This window comes from Podarcis tiliguerta (genome assembly GCF_965153285.1).
Source record: "Podarcis tiliguerta genome assembly, chromosome: 3".
NCBI lineage: Eukaryota > Metazoa > Chordata > Lepidosauria > Squamata > Lacertidae > Podarcis > Podarcis tiliguerta.
In genome coordinates, this window is record NC_139536.1 from 118,693,370 (window position 1) to 118,708,539 (window position 15,170).

The 15,170-nt window shown below is 42.5% G+C and overlaps 1 protein-coding gene across 14 annotated transcripts in view; it reads right to left on the reverse strand.

The window, feature by feature from the left end:
* The window catches only part of LOC310675301 (protein FAM228B-like), a 63,977-nt gene that overhangs the window by 45,194 nt on the left and 3,613 nt on the right, over positions 1-15,170 (reverse strand). For 8 of the 14 annotated variants that reach the window (XR_014510033.1, XR_014510036.1, XR_014510037.1 and 5 more), the window contains exons 2-4: positions 14,701-14,811; positions 12,021-12,119; positions 5,035-5,139 (exon numbers count right to left, since the gene is read on the reverse strand). Coding sequence is in view for 6 of the 14 variants with exons in the window: in XM_083435612.1 (XP_083291738.1) it covers positions 5,035-5,139; positions 12,021-12,119; positions 14,701-14,811 (315 nt within the window). In the remaining 8 variants the exon portion in view is untranslated. The remainder of the gene's footprint in view (positions 1-5,034; positions 5,140-12,020; positions 12,120-14,700; positions 14,812-15,170) is intronic. The other 6 variants (XR_014510034.1, XR_014510035.1, XR_014510039.1 and 3 more) reach the window with 1 other exon arrangement.

Consider the following 15,170-nt stretch of genomic DNA (forward strand, 5'->3'; position numbering starts at 1 on the left):
TTCATTGAAAGGTACTGACTCTCCTGCCTTCTTCAACCGCTGCACGAAATTCTCTGCTGAGATAAGATTTATGGCGTTGGAAGCGCACTGGACGTTTACTTAACATTAAACTAATTAAAGTTTAATGGACATATTCAACCAGGATAAAGTAATAGGATTTGAAAAAGAAGAATCAAAATTACAAAAAGTATTATTACAAAATTCAAAAAAATATATATCCAAAATGTATAATTTATTATTAGAATGGGAATTAAAGGATGAAGAAGTAAAAGAAGTTATGATTAAATGGGCATGTGATAGAGGATATGTAATTCGGCTGGACCAATGGGAGAAATTATGGAAATATGATATTAAATTCACGGCATGTTATACAATAAGAGAAAATTTTAAGAAAATGGTGTACCAATGGTACTTAACTCCGGTAACATTGGCTAAAATTTACAAATTAAAATCGAATACTTGTTGGAGATGTAAAAAAGAAATAGGAACAATGTTTCACATGTGGTGGGAATGCCGACCTATTAAACAATTCTGGAATGAAATCTATGAAGAACACATAAAGATGTTTAAAATATCTTTCAGTAAAAAACCGGAGGCATTCCTTTCAGGTTTAATTACAAATGATATCCCCGAAAATCAAAGGAAAGTATTCCTTTATGCAACAACAGCTGCCAGGATGCTTATAGCTAAAAACTGGAAAGGCAGAAAAATTCCATCAGTGAAAGATTGGCAAATTAAATTTTGTGAATACATAAATCTGGCAAGACTCACAGCTTACATAAGGGGACAATCGGACCAGAAATTATTAAAAGAATGGGGTTGTGCTAAAGAGTATATGAAAAAACATTGTTCTGGAGTAAGTATATTGGTATGTAATGCTTTACAGGGTTAAAGAAAAAGAAAAATGGTGTAAAAAAAAAAGTACAAAGGTGGAGGTAATCTAATTAGACACAACAATACAGTAAAAGAGTAAATTTTTTGAGGTCTTAGAACAAAGGAAGGAAGTCAATTTGTGTTTATGTACGTAATGATATGGTTTTTTTCTGTAGATGTGTGCTTTTCGTTTTTGTTTAGTTTTGTTTTGTTTCCTTTGCTTTTCCCCCCTTTTTCTTTTCTGTTTTTTTTTTTTTTTTTTGTATTTCCGGGGTTTTTTGTTTGTATAGTATTATTTTTGATTCAATGTTTGTAATTTTTGTTATGATTCTGCATTGAAAATAAAAAAAATTTAAAAAAAGGTGAACAGAGAAAAAAAACAAAACAGAACAATCTTATAAACGGTTCTTAACTATTATTCCTCAGAGTCACTTATTTCAGATACCTTCTGAGCTCTGCTTCTCAGTGACCAGCCACCCTCAAAATGTCGAAGGCGCCCTTCCCTTCGCTTTCCCGCTCTTTTTCCTACCCTCCTGGCTAGAGCTGGCCTGTATCTCCCCTCCTCTCAATCTGAGCTAGGACTTAACCCTTGCCTTTCCTGTGAACAGCCAGTCCCTCCCTGTTGTTCCTCTTGCTCTCTTCTATTAGATTCACTGCTCTCCTTCCCGCCTTGGCGAATGCTTTCTCCCTCTGAGAAACTGGAAACTCTTCCCTGACAGTGACCCTCATAGTCAACAAGAGTGGTGAAAGCTGTACTGGGGTGCAATCTCAAAAATGATATCATGATCTCAATACGAATCCAAGGCAGACCTTTTAACATCACAGTAATCTAAGTTTATGCACCAACCACTGTTGCTGAAGAAACTGAAATTGGCCAATTCTATGAAGACTTACAACACCTTATAGAAATGACACCAAGAAGGATGTTCTTCTCATTATAGGGGATTGGAATGCTAAAGTAGGGAGTCAAGAGATAAAAGGAACAACTGGCAAGTTTGGCCTTGGAGTTCAAAACGAAGCAGGGCAAAGGCTAATAGAGTTCTGCCAAGAGAACAAGCTGGTCATCACAAACACTCTTTTCCAACAACACAAGAGACGACTCTACACATGGACATCACCAAATGGGCAACATCGAAATCAAATTGATTATATTCTCTGCAGCCAAATATGGAGAAGCTCTATACAGTCAGCAAAAACAACACCTGGAGCTGACTGTGGCTCAGATCATCAGCTTCTTATAGCAAAATTCAAGCTTAAACTGAAGAAAGTAGGAAAAACCACTGGGCCGGTAAGATACAATCTAAACCAAATCCCTTATGAATACACAGTGGAAGTGAGAAACAGGTTTAAGGATTTAGATTTGGTGGACAGAGTTCCTGAAGAACTATAGATGGAGGCCTGCAACATTATACAGGAGGCAGCAACAAAAACCATCCCAATGAAAAGGATATGCAAGAAAGCAAAGTGGCTGTCCAACGAGGCCTTACAAATACCGGGGGAGAGAAGGCAAGCAAAATGCAAGGGAGATAGTGAAAGATACAGGAAATTGAATGCAGATTTCCAAAAAATAGCAAGGAGAGACAAGAAGGCCTTCTTAAACGAGTAATGCAAGGAAACAGAGGAAAACAACAGAATGGGAAGAACCAGAGATCTGTTCAAGAAAATTGGAGATATGAAAGGAGCATTTCGTACAAAGATTACCATAATAAAGGACAAAAGTGGTAAGGACCTAACAGAAGCAGAAGACATCAAGAAGAGGTGGCAAGAATACACAGAGGAATTATACCAGAAAGATATGGATGGCTCGTACACCCCAGTGTGGTTGCTGAGCTTAAGCCAGACATCCTGGAGAGTGAAGTCAAATGGGACTTAGAAAGCACAAGGCCAGTGGAAGTGATGATATTCCAGCTAAACTATTTAAAATTTTAAAAGATGATGCTGTTGAGGTGCTACACTCAATATGCCCGCAAATTTGGAAAACTCAGCAGTGGCCAGAGAATTAGAGAAGATCAGTCTACATCTCAATCCCAAAGAAGGGCAGTGCCAAAGAATGCTCCAACTACCGCACAATTGCACTCATTTCACACGCAAGCAAGGTAATGCTTAAAATTCTACAAGGCAGACTTAAGCAGTATGTGGACCAAGAACTCCCAGAAGTGCAAGGTGGATTTCGAAGGGGCAGAGGAACCAGATTGCAAACATGCGCTGGATTATGGAGAAAGCTAGAGAATTCCAGAAAGTCGTCTACTTCTGCTTCATTGACCATGCAAAAGCATTTGACTGTGTCGACCACAGCAAACTCGGGCAATTTCTCAAAGAAATGGGAGTGCCTGATCACCTCATCTGTCTCCTGAGAAATCCCTATGTGGGACAAGAAGCTACAGTTAGAACTGTATATGGAACAACTGATTGGTTCAAAATTGTCTCCCTGCTTATTTAACTTATATGCAGAATTCATCATGCGAAAGGCTGGGCTAGATGAATCCCAAGCCAGAATTAAGATTACCGGAAGAAATATCAACAACCTCAGATATGCAGATGACACAACCTTGATGGCAGAAAGTGAGGAGGAATTAAAGAACCTTTTAATGAGGGTGAAAGAGGAGAGCGCAAAATATGGTCTGAAGCTCAATATCGAAAAAAACGAAGATCATGGCCACTGGTCCCATCACCTCCTGGCAAACAGAAGAGGAAGAAATGGAGGCAGTGAGAGATTTTACTTTCTTGAGCTCCATGATCACTGCAGATGGTGACAGCAGCCACGAAATTAAAAGACGCCTGCTTCTTGGGAGAAAAGCAATGACAAACCTAGACAGCATCTTAAAAAGTAGAGACATCATCTTGCCAACCAAGTCCCATGGACTGCAAGAAGATCAAACCTATCCATTTTGAAGGAAATCAGCCCTGAGTGCTCACTGGAAGGACAGATCCTGACGCTGAGACTCCAATACTTTGGCCACCTCGTGAGAAGAGAAGACTCCCTGGAAAAGACCCTGATGTTGAGAAAGATTGAGGGCACAAGGAGAAGTGGACGACAGAGGACGAGATGGTTGGACAGTGTTCTCGAAGCTACGAACATGAGTTTGACCAAACTGTGGGAGGAAGTGGAAGACAGGAGTGCCTGGCCTGCTCTGGTCCATGGGGTCACAAAGAGTCGGACCCAACTAAACGACTAAACAACAAAAACAACAAGAAGACTACTGTATGACCTCCAAAGTAACCACATAAACGTTTTGAATAAATAAAATATTGTGCATTGCTCTGCTACTACAAACATTTGAAAACTAAACAGAACTCTTTTTCGACATGATGAGTAATTATATAAATTGCCTTCAATATATAACTGCCTTAGCTTAGCCACCGATGGAGCTGACAGTCCATTAACAGGAAAAGCATGCACCTCAATAACAGTGCTCAGCATTTGTACAGTACTTTGAATATGTTATAATTTCTTGCAATCACTGTTGTCCCACTGTGGCCGATGGGGGTCGGAGGCTGAGAAAGAAAAGCTTGTCCAAGGCCATGTAATGCAGTCATGGCAGAGGTAACATTCAAAGCCAGGACACAAGTGCTTAGCTCAGTACATTATTTTTCTTATTTATTTCAAGTACTTATATACAACTTTTCATCTGGAAATTTCCCAAAGAAGTTCATTAGCCATTGTGTTATGCTTGCTTGTAAATATGAAGATCACCCTTCTGAGCAGGGTAAGGAAAATTTCCCCAGATTATTTATATCCCACCTTTTCTCAAAGGACCTCAAAGTGGTGCGCACACTTTCCCCTCCCCTCTCCATTTTATCCTCACAGTGACCCTGTGAGGTAGGCTAGACTGACTGTGAGTGGCCCACGGTCACCCAGTGATCTTTGGGGCGGAGTGGGGATTCAAATCTTGCTTTCCCTGGTCCTAGTCCATCACTCTAGCCCCCATTGGCTCTTTTGAAATGTAAAGAATCAAGGTCTAGCTAAGGAATTTGGCTACTTATGTTTAGATCAGTTGACCTCACAATGGGAGTTTTAGATTTATCAATTTTTTAAGAAACTTAATTAAATCAAAATGAAATGCTGCTTTAACTGTTTTGCACTGCTAGCACTACATATTTTGTGATAGTACACTGCCAAAGTAGTGGATATAGTCCCACGTTAAGCACCCAGTCACTCACTTGCTTTCGCTCCGCCCTCATCTGCTCCATTTGGGACCTTGGACAGCGAAGTCTTATGAGCCACTCCAAGTCTGTACTTTCCTGCCTTGGCACTCCAGGATAGACCTAGTATGAGATTGTTGAATTAGCAAAAAGGGAGAAAAAAGAGCCCACTAGTCTTAACAAACAAAAATATTCAGAGGCCTTTAAAGAATATACTGGCTCCTCTCAACAGCTCCAGATCGCAGCTTGTCAAGCCAGACGTCAACTTTCTAATAACTCACTCTAAAAGTATATGTATCTTGTAGGCTACTGAGTGGAATGGGGAACCAGTACTTAGTACAACAGAACTTCTCTACAATAGACAATAAGTGTTCCAAAGTTAGGTCATAGGACTGTGACATCAGTCCTCAATTCCAACTTATTCAATTCTTTGAGATGTTTTTCTTTATTCCCTAGAAGTTCTTTCTACCTGAAAAAACATGGCATAACAGCAATGGATATGCAGAAATTAGATAAGGTGACTAAGCAGAATGTACTTGGCAGAGTGTTATGGAAATATTAAGTGCTGTATCTTAGAAGTACAATGCACACATACAGTGCTTCCCAAAATTCTCGTCTTCTGCTATAGTTCTGAGAAACTATGAAACAGGCCAATTACAGCACAAACATGCAATACATTTTCTTGTGTGTGTGTTTCTTTGTGGCTGATTAGCTGCTCTCCCTGTGCAAAGGTCAGAGGGGGCAGGGTTTCTGTTGAGGCAGGTGATTAGCTGTGGGAGGAGCTTATCAGAGCTTATCAGTTCAATCCATCTTTCAGATTTAGGGGAGCTAGTTTCAAACGTTTGTTGGGGGAGACCTAGGTTTTTTTTGGAGGGGTATTTGTCCTGTCTTCACGCTTTTTAAGATGGAGGACCACTGTAGCCACCCCCAACGACACGTTCTCAAGATGGAGGGTGAGGGAACAGCAGCAGTCGCCTGCGGTTCCTGCGCAATATTTGCCATCTTGCCAAAGGTTGCAGGCAACTTTACCTGCAGCAATTGTATGTTGATTGCCCTCTTAAAAGACAAAGTCCAGCAACTGGAGGAACGTGTAGCTACGCTCCAAAGAATTAGAGAGCTGGAGCTCTTCTTGGAAGCAGCAGAGCACACCGTCTCCACCAAGGAGGAGACAGTGGACACCCTTGAGAAGGAGGCTAGTTCACAAGCACAGGTGCCAGATACATGGAGAAACGTGACTCAAAGAAGTAGGAGGCCCAGGGTTCGCTCTGATTGTTTAGAAATACACAATCGCTTTGAAGTCCTCTCCCCTAGCATGGAAGACGAAGAGCAGACTCCATTTGAGGATCTCTCCCTCATTACAGTCGATCAGGTATATGAAGACGAGCAGCAAAGTCAGTCCTCAGGGAATGTGCAGGCGACCTTGGAACGGACAGCTCATGGAAGAACCCCGACCAAACCTAAGAGGAGGCGTGTAGTGGTGATAGGGGATTCCCTACTGAGGGGAACAGAAGCAGTGATCTGTGGGCCTGACAAGATGTCTCGGGAGGTGTGCTATCTCCCCGGGGCTAAGATCCAAGATGTAACTGAACGACTGCAAGGAATCATAAAACCCACTGACAAATACCCCTTCCTCTTGATTCATGTGGGAACCAATGACACTGCAAGCAATAGCCTCCAGAAGATCAAAAGAGACTACGAGGCTCTGGGCAGGAAATTGAAGCAATTAAATGCACAAATTGTTATCTCATCTGTCCTCCCAGTTGAACGGCGTGGCCCAGGGAGAGAGGGGAAAATAGTGGAAGTGAACAGCTGGCTTCGCAAATGGTGTAATCAGGAACGGTTTGGATTCTTAGATCACGGACTGCAGTTTCTTGAAGATGGACTTCTGGCAAGCGATGGGCTGCACCTCACAACGGTTGGGAGGAATGTTTTTGCCAAAAATCTCAGAAACCTCATTAGGAGGGCTTTAAACTGACTAATGTGGGGGAGGGAGACAGTGCTCCTGAAGGTAGGTGTCTATCAATTGATGAAGATGATCATCCAAATGTCATAGACCAAATGGAGCAAACAGCAAGCAGACCTAGTGGTTGGAGGAAAAAATCCTTAAATAGGAGACACGATTAATGGAGAATGATTAATGGACTTCAATGTCTGTACACTAATGCGCAAAGCATGGGAAATAAACAAGATGAGCTTGAGCTCTTGGTACAGCAAACTAAATATGATATAATAGGCATCACTGAAACCTGGTGGGATAAGTCCCACGATTGGAATGTAATAATGGAGGGATACAATCTATTTCAGAGAAACAGACCAGACAAGAAAGGAGGAGTGGCGTTATATGTCAGGGATGTGTATACCTGTGAAGAGATCCAAGATTTAGAACCTCAAAGCCAAAGTGAGAGCATTTGGGTCAAAATTAAGGGAGAGAAGAATAACAGTGACCTCCTTGTGGGAGTTTACTATAGATCCCCAAGCCAAACGGAGGACATAGATGATGCCTTCCTGGAACAGATGGCCAAGCAAGCAAAAGGAAGGGAGATAGTAGTAATGGGGGACTTCAATTACCCGGATATTTGTTGGATGTCAAACTCAGCCAAGAGCATAAGGTCAAACAGATTCCTCACTGGCCTTGCAGACAACTTCATTGTCCAGAAAGTGGGAGAAGCAACAAGAGGAACAGCCATTTTAGATCTGGTCCTAACCAATGTTGATGACCTGGTTAGTGGGGTAGAAGTGGAAGGATCATTAGGCGCGAGTGATCATGCTCTTCTGAAGTTTACTATACAGCCGAAAGGAGCAGCCAAGCATACTAGGACTCAATTTCTTGACTTTAAGAAAGCCGACTTCATAAAACTTAGGGAAGTGCTGGGTGAGATCCCATGGGCAGTAATACTAAAAGGAAAGGGAGTTCATGATGGCTGGGAGTTTGTTAAGAGGGAGATAGTAAAAGCACAACTTCAGGCAATACCAATGAGACGGAAACACGGAAGGTGCCTAAAGAAGCCAGGGTGACTATCTAAAGAACTTTTAACTGAGTTAAGATTAAAAAAGGATGTGTACAAAAAATGGAAAAGGGGGGAAACCACCAAAGAGGAATTCAAACAAATAGCCAGCACGTGTAGACACAAGGTCAGAAAAGCTAAAGCACAGAATGAACTCAGGCTTGCTAGAGAGGTTAAAAGCAACAAAAAAGGCTTTTATGGGTATGTCCGTAGCAAAAGGAAGAACAAAGAAACAGTGGGGTCACTCAGAGGAGAAGATGGTGAAATGCAAACAGGGGACACAGAAAGGGCTGAACTCCTCAATGCCTTCTTTGCCTCAGTCTTCTCCAATAAGGAAAACAATGCCCGACCTGAAGAATTTGGAGCAAAAGATCCAGCAGAGGAAACACAGCCCAGAATAACTAAGGAGATAGTACAAGAATACTTGGCTAGTTTAGATGTATTCAAGTCTCCAGGGCCAGATGAACTGCATCCAAGAGTATTAAAAGAACTGGCAGATGTGATCTCAGAACCACTGGCAGTCATCTTTGAGAATTCCTGGAGAACAGGCGAAGTCCCGGCAGACTGGAGGAGGGCAAATGTTGTCCCTATTTTCAAAAAGGGGAAAAGAGAAGACCCAAATAATTACCGCCCAGTCAGTCTGACATCAATACCAGGGAAGATACCTGGAGCAATACCTGGAGCAGATCATTAAGCAACCAGTCTGTGAGCACCTAGAAAGGAATGCTGTGATCACCAATAGTCAGCATGGATTTCTGAAAAATAAGTCATGTCAGACTAACCTGATCTCGTTTTTTGACAGAATTACAAGCCTGGTAGATGAAGGGAACGCAGTGGATGTAGCCTACCTTGATTTCAGCAAGGCATTTGACAAGGTGCCCCATGATATTCTTGTAAAGAAGCTGGTAAAATGCGGTCTTGACTATGCTACCACTCAGTGGATTTGTAACTGGCTGACTGACCGAACCCAAAGGGTGTTCATCAATGGTTCCTCTTCATCCTGGAGAAGAGTGACTAGTGGGGTGCCACAGGGTTCTGTCTTGGGCCCGGTCTTATTCAACATCTTTATCAACGACTTGGAGGATGGACTCAAGGGCATCCTGATCAAATTTGACACCAAACTGGGAGGGGTGCCTAACACCCCAGAGGACAGGATCACACTGCAAAACGACCTTGACCGATTGGAGAACTGGACCAAAACAAACAAGATGAATTTTAACAGGGAGAAATGTAAAGTATTGCACTTGGGCAAAAAAAATGAGAGGCACAAATACAAGATGGGTGACACCTGGCTTGAGAGCAGTACATGTGAAAAGGATCTAGGAGTCTTGGTTGACCACAAACTTGACATGAGCCAACAGTGTGACGCGGCAGCTAAAAAAGCCAATGCAATTCTGGGCTGCATCAATAGGAGTATAGCATCTAGATCAAGGGAAGTAATAGTGCCACTGTATTCTGCTCTGGTCAGACCTCACCTGGAGTACTGTGTCCAGTTCTGGGCACCACAGTTTAAGAAGGACACTGACAAACTGGAACGTGTCCAGAGGAGGGCAACCAAAATGGTCAAAGGCCTGGAAACGATGCATTATGAGGAACGGCTAAGGGAGCTGGGCATGTTTAGCCTGGAGAAGAGGAGGTTAAGGGGTGATATGATAGCCATGTTCAAATATATAAAAGGATGTCACATAGAGGAGGGAGAAAGGTTGTTTTCTGCTGCTCCTGAGAAGCGGACACGGAGCAATGGATACAAACTACAAGAAAGAAGATTCCACCTAAACATTAGGAAGAACTTCCTGACAGTAAGAGCTGTTCGACAGTGGAATTTGCTGCCAAGGAGTGTGGTGGAGTCTCCTTCTTTGGAGGTCTTTAAGCAGAGGCTTGACAACCATATGTCAGGAGTGCTCTGATGGTGTTTCCTGCTTGGCAGGGGGTTGGACTCGATGGCCCTTGTGGTCTCTTCCAACTCTATGATTCTATGATTCTATGATCTTTAATGATACATAAGAAACTAGTTTAACAGTGTTTCTATGTAGCTATCACACTAAGATTTAAATAGCTGTACGGTGGTACCTCGGGTTACGAACAGTCCTGCTTACGAACGCTTCGGGTTACGAATTCCACAAACCCGGAAGTAGATGTCCCAGGTTGCGAACTTTGCCCCGGGATATGAATGCAATCTGCTTCTGGGGCCGCGGGAGGCCTACATATGTAGGGAATGCATGCCTCAGGTTAAGAATGCTTCGGGTTAAGAACGGACTTCCATAACAAATTAAGTTTGTAACCCGAGGTACCACTGTAAATGATTGCATTACAACATCTCAATTTTTATGCTTTTTTTTTTTTTTTTTTAGATTCTCTGGGAGCTACAACCAAAGAATGGCTAATACAATGGTACCTCGGGTTAAGAACTTAATTCGTTCCGGAGGTCCATTCCTAACCTGAAACTGTTCTTAACCTGAAGCACCACTTTAGCTAATGGGGCCTCCCGCTGCCGCCGCGCCATTTCTGTTCTCATCCTGAAGCAAAGTTCTTAACCCGAGGTACTATTTCTGGGTTAATGGAGTCTGTAACCTGAAGCGTCTGTAACCCAAGGTACCACTGTATATGTTTTAAACATAAATAAATAGTCCTTAAGGGAGCTGAAAGTGGGTGGAAAGAATTACAGCTTCCCATGTTTAATTTGCCTCACCTATAACACTTTCATACAGATGTTCCAAGTTTTGTAATCAACACAAAACCTGTAAAACCTATTTGTTGAGTTGAAAGTTAAATGTATAAACAACCAACAAACCATAATTCCTTTCCAAATCACCAACTCTAAAAACACTAGCATCCATCTGTCACCAGCCTTAGCCACAACAGATTTCTGAAAATTCATTTGTTTAACTTGTATCTGTTTCCCTTCACACAACAGGAGATAAAGAATATTTAACAAATTAGTAGATAGATTATTTTTTAACAGTATCCAGCTCCTTCTTGTCATCTATCTTCAATTGCCAGTTTAGTTTACAGTGGTACCGCTGGCTACGTACTTAATTCATTCAGGAGGTCCATTCTTAACATGAAACCGTTCTTAAACTGAGTTACCACTTTAGCTAATGGCACCTGCCGCTGCGCTACTGCCGCGCCATTTCTGTTCTCATCATGAAGCAAAGTTCTTAACCCAAGGTACTATTTCTGGGTTAGCGGAGTCTGTAACCTGAAGCATCTGTAACCTGAAGTGTATGTAACCCAAGGTATCACTGTACTTATACAGTCATACCTCGGGTTGAAGTAGCTTCGGAATAAGTATTTACGGGTTGCGTGCTGCAGCGACCCAAAAGTAACAGAGTGTGTTATTTCAAGGTTTCGCTGCTTGCGCATATGCAGACGGTCAAAATGATGTCACGCGCATGCACGGAAGCGGTGAATCACGACCCGTGGGTTGCGTTCGCTTCTGGATGCGAACGGGGCTCCGGAACGGATCCCATTCGCATCCAGAAGTACCACTGTAAAATGTGTTGGCTGATTTTCCACCCAAAGGTGCACAAAGACAATACATATCCATATGCTATTTCCTGGGCAGATGAAGTTTTGTGGCACATCCTGTTCTACATTCTGTCTCTTTAATGTTATTGTTGTTTATTAAATTTGTATACCTCCCATCATCCATAGATCTCAGGGCGGTACACAACATAAAACAAGATACAGAGGATTGCTTCATGGGATCAGTAGGAAACTAAGTAACAGTGCTCTCTGAAATCCCCCTCCCAAGTCAGACACAGCTTGTCTTTAAGAAGGGGTAGCATTTTTGAAAATTTTAGAAGCATTGTGGCGACATATAGAACACAAATCTTAAATACTGTGAAAGAAAGGAAAAGCAAACAGAAGAAGGCTCTTATGAACTGATGCACTGTTACCTCCATCATATCCATCAAAAATTAAGAATCAGTTGTGTCTAGAATTCAGAATGCATCAGCTTTATTGGATTTCTTCAAGAAAACATTTGACCTTCTGTACCTGGTAAGGTGTAATAGGCATCCATTCTGTAAGTGCTATAAAATCCTCTTCTTTATCCAAATGCGAGAATCCAGTCTTTGTAGGCTGTAATGATATTTGCTGGATAAATTTAAAGTAAAAAAACCATCTAAGGCAATGCTTCTTGAGAGTATGTCTCATTGTCACATCCTTCTGACTTAAGAGTGAGCAGGAAAGGTCTCACAGCAATAGGCTGATGAGCTTTAAGTTCCAAGGGATTTCCCAGTTTCCTCAAAACAAGTCTGTTTCTTAAAAAAGGGTGAGAGCCAATGTAATGCAAGTGTCTGCTCACACAAGGGGGTTTCTCTTTCCTCTCATCCCTCCTGCACTCTCCCAACCCCCTCAAACGTTCCTCTAGCATGCAAGGGGGCTAGATGCAGAAGAGAAACTGAAAATAATGTTGCACGAGCCAATTTCCATTGAACAAATGGACATACTGTATATCACCGCATGTTGCCCCAAGAGTATAAACTTAGTTTATTTCGGTCATTAAAAAGATGATTTAATTGGCTTGGAAAAAAATCCAATATTTTTCACCTTCACAGGACAACCAAGCACTGAGGAAAATAAAGTGAGGGTTGGGAGTAGGAATTTTTAAAAAATCAGACTAGAAAAATTGTCTTTCCACTAGGGAGGGAAATGTCGTCGCACCATTCCTTGGTTTGTGGAGTGCCGCAGGGCACAATTCTCTCCCGGATGCTTTTTAACATCTTTATGCGCCCCCTTGCCCAGATTATCCGGGCTGGGCTGACACCAATATGCTGATGACACTCAGCTCTATCTGTTGATGGATGGCCACACCAACTCGGCCCCGAACACACTGACCAGATGCTTGGAAGCTGAGGCTGGATGGTTTCGTGGGAGCCGATTGAAACTAAATCCTTCGAAGACAGAGGTCCTATGGCTGGGTCGGGATGGCATGGGGATGAGGGACCAACTCCCTTCTCTTGCGGGGGCCCAATTAATGCCATTGCCTTCCTTTAAGAGTTTGGGTCCTTTCCATAGAGGCGCAAGTTACAGCAACAGCCAAGGTGACATTTTTCCACCTTCGCCGCATCAAGCAGTTGGTCCCTTACCTTTCCCGCCCCGACCTGGCTACAGTGATCCATGTGACGGTCATCTCCAGGCTTGACTACTGTAATTCGCTCTACACGGGGCTGCCCTTGAAGCTGACCCAGAAACTCCAGAGGGTGCAGAATGCTGCAGCGAGGCTCCTCACGGGGTCTCTGCCATGGGAGCATTTCAAACCCAGTGCTTTTCAAACTGCAGTGGCTCCCGATAGAGTTCAGGGTCAGATATAAGGTGCTGCTTTTGACCTTTAAAGCCCTTCACGGCCTAGGACCCTCGTACCTACAGGACCGCCTCTCCCGGTATGCCCCACAGAGAGCCTCAAGGTCCATAAATAGCAACACCCTAGTGGTCCTGGGCCCTAAGGAAGTTAGATTGGCTTCAACCAGAGCCAGGGCTTTTTCAACCCTGGCTCCGGCCTGGTGGAACGCTCTGCCTCATGAAACCAGGGCCCTGCAGGATCTGATTTCTTTCCGCAGGGCCTGTAAGACAGAGTTGTTCCGTCTGGCCTTTGGCTTGGAGCCAATTTGATTCCCTCCCTCTCTTTCTTTTTTCCTTTCCTTCTCCTCCTGTGATGAGGCTGCATTTTAATATTTTAATGTTTCAATATTTTAATGAGTATTTTACTTTTGTTTTTAAGTTGTAATCATTCAACTTGTTTTTATTATTGCTTGTAAGCCGCTCTGAGCCCGGCCTTGGCTGGGGAGGGTGGGGTATAAATAAAAAAATATTAATATTATTATTAAATCAGATGCTTAAAAAAATCAGACTATCTGTTTTTTGAAAATCATACTATATGCTTGGAGATATTGTGTGTGTGCATCTGACGTGGCACAGCCCTTACTACTTTATGCTCACAAGATACAGGAAGCCCCAGCTGACACAGCGTCCAGGCGAATTAAGCAGATGTGCAAGAAGAGGATAAGTAGAGCCCCTCAAGGTAATAAGTTTATTAAAATAAACAGTGAGACAGAATAGTAAGGGTGCAGTAAGGGCATTGTGTGCTAATACCCAAATCTAGAAAAAACTTTAAACTCAGGAGCTAAATTCTACGAGTAGGAAGTCTTTAGAAAAGCTCTCAGGAGAGGGAAGTGCTCACATGCCCATGTGCTGCTTGCAGGTTTCCCACAGACATCTGGCTGGCCAGATCCAACAATCTTATGTTCGTATGACATGGGAATTTTATGGTGTCTCCTACATTTTCATGTATCACATTAAATTTATTTTGAAATATTCAGTGCTGTTGTTTAAAACTACTTAATATGCTATGCTTTGACCCGCATATGCATAAGCACTACTTGTTATGTCCGAGTTGCACCGGTCAACTGGATCGAGGAGGAATTTGGAGCAAGAGGGAATGAGTTTATCCCCACTGCATTTTGAGTATATGTGACACATGAATTTGACTAATTTTTAAAAGCAAAATCTAAATATAGAGGCAGAATTCGAGCAATTATGTAGTTCTTTACTAAATCAACCCAATACCCAATTATCCAGGTTGCACAATGAGAACTGTTGTCAAAAAGGTTCATACACATTGCTGTCCTCTTCTCAAGTCTTAGATACATTAAAGTCAGGTTACTAAAATATTGACCTTTTTTGCTTGGGCGTATCTACGATATCGATGCCGGGCTTTTGGACAGCAAACTTTTATAAGCCAGTCTTCTCCTGAGCTGTCACTATCTAAAGATGTTGCTGAATCAGTCTAGAAAAAACAAGCAAACACATTAAGCATAAACAATGAAAACTTTCTGCATAGATGGCTTTCCCCACCCTACCGCGACCAACCAACTAGAACTGCCATTTGTAGAAATGCCAGTGTGTTTAGAAGCCTATAAAGAATGTTCTTTATAAAGTTCAGGTTCTTCTCAGATGTCAACTGCTAAAAATAATGGGGGAATCCTCAAAACTAAATAATCAGGTGTGATCCCTACCTCTTGCTGAACTGCCCATTCTAGAACAGGGATGGGGAACCTGTGGCCCTCCAAAGAGTTGCTGGGACTACATGTCTCACCACTGGCTATGCTGATGAGGCCTGCTGGGAACTGGAGGCCATGAAGATCT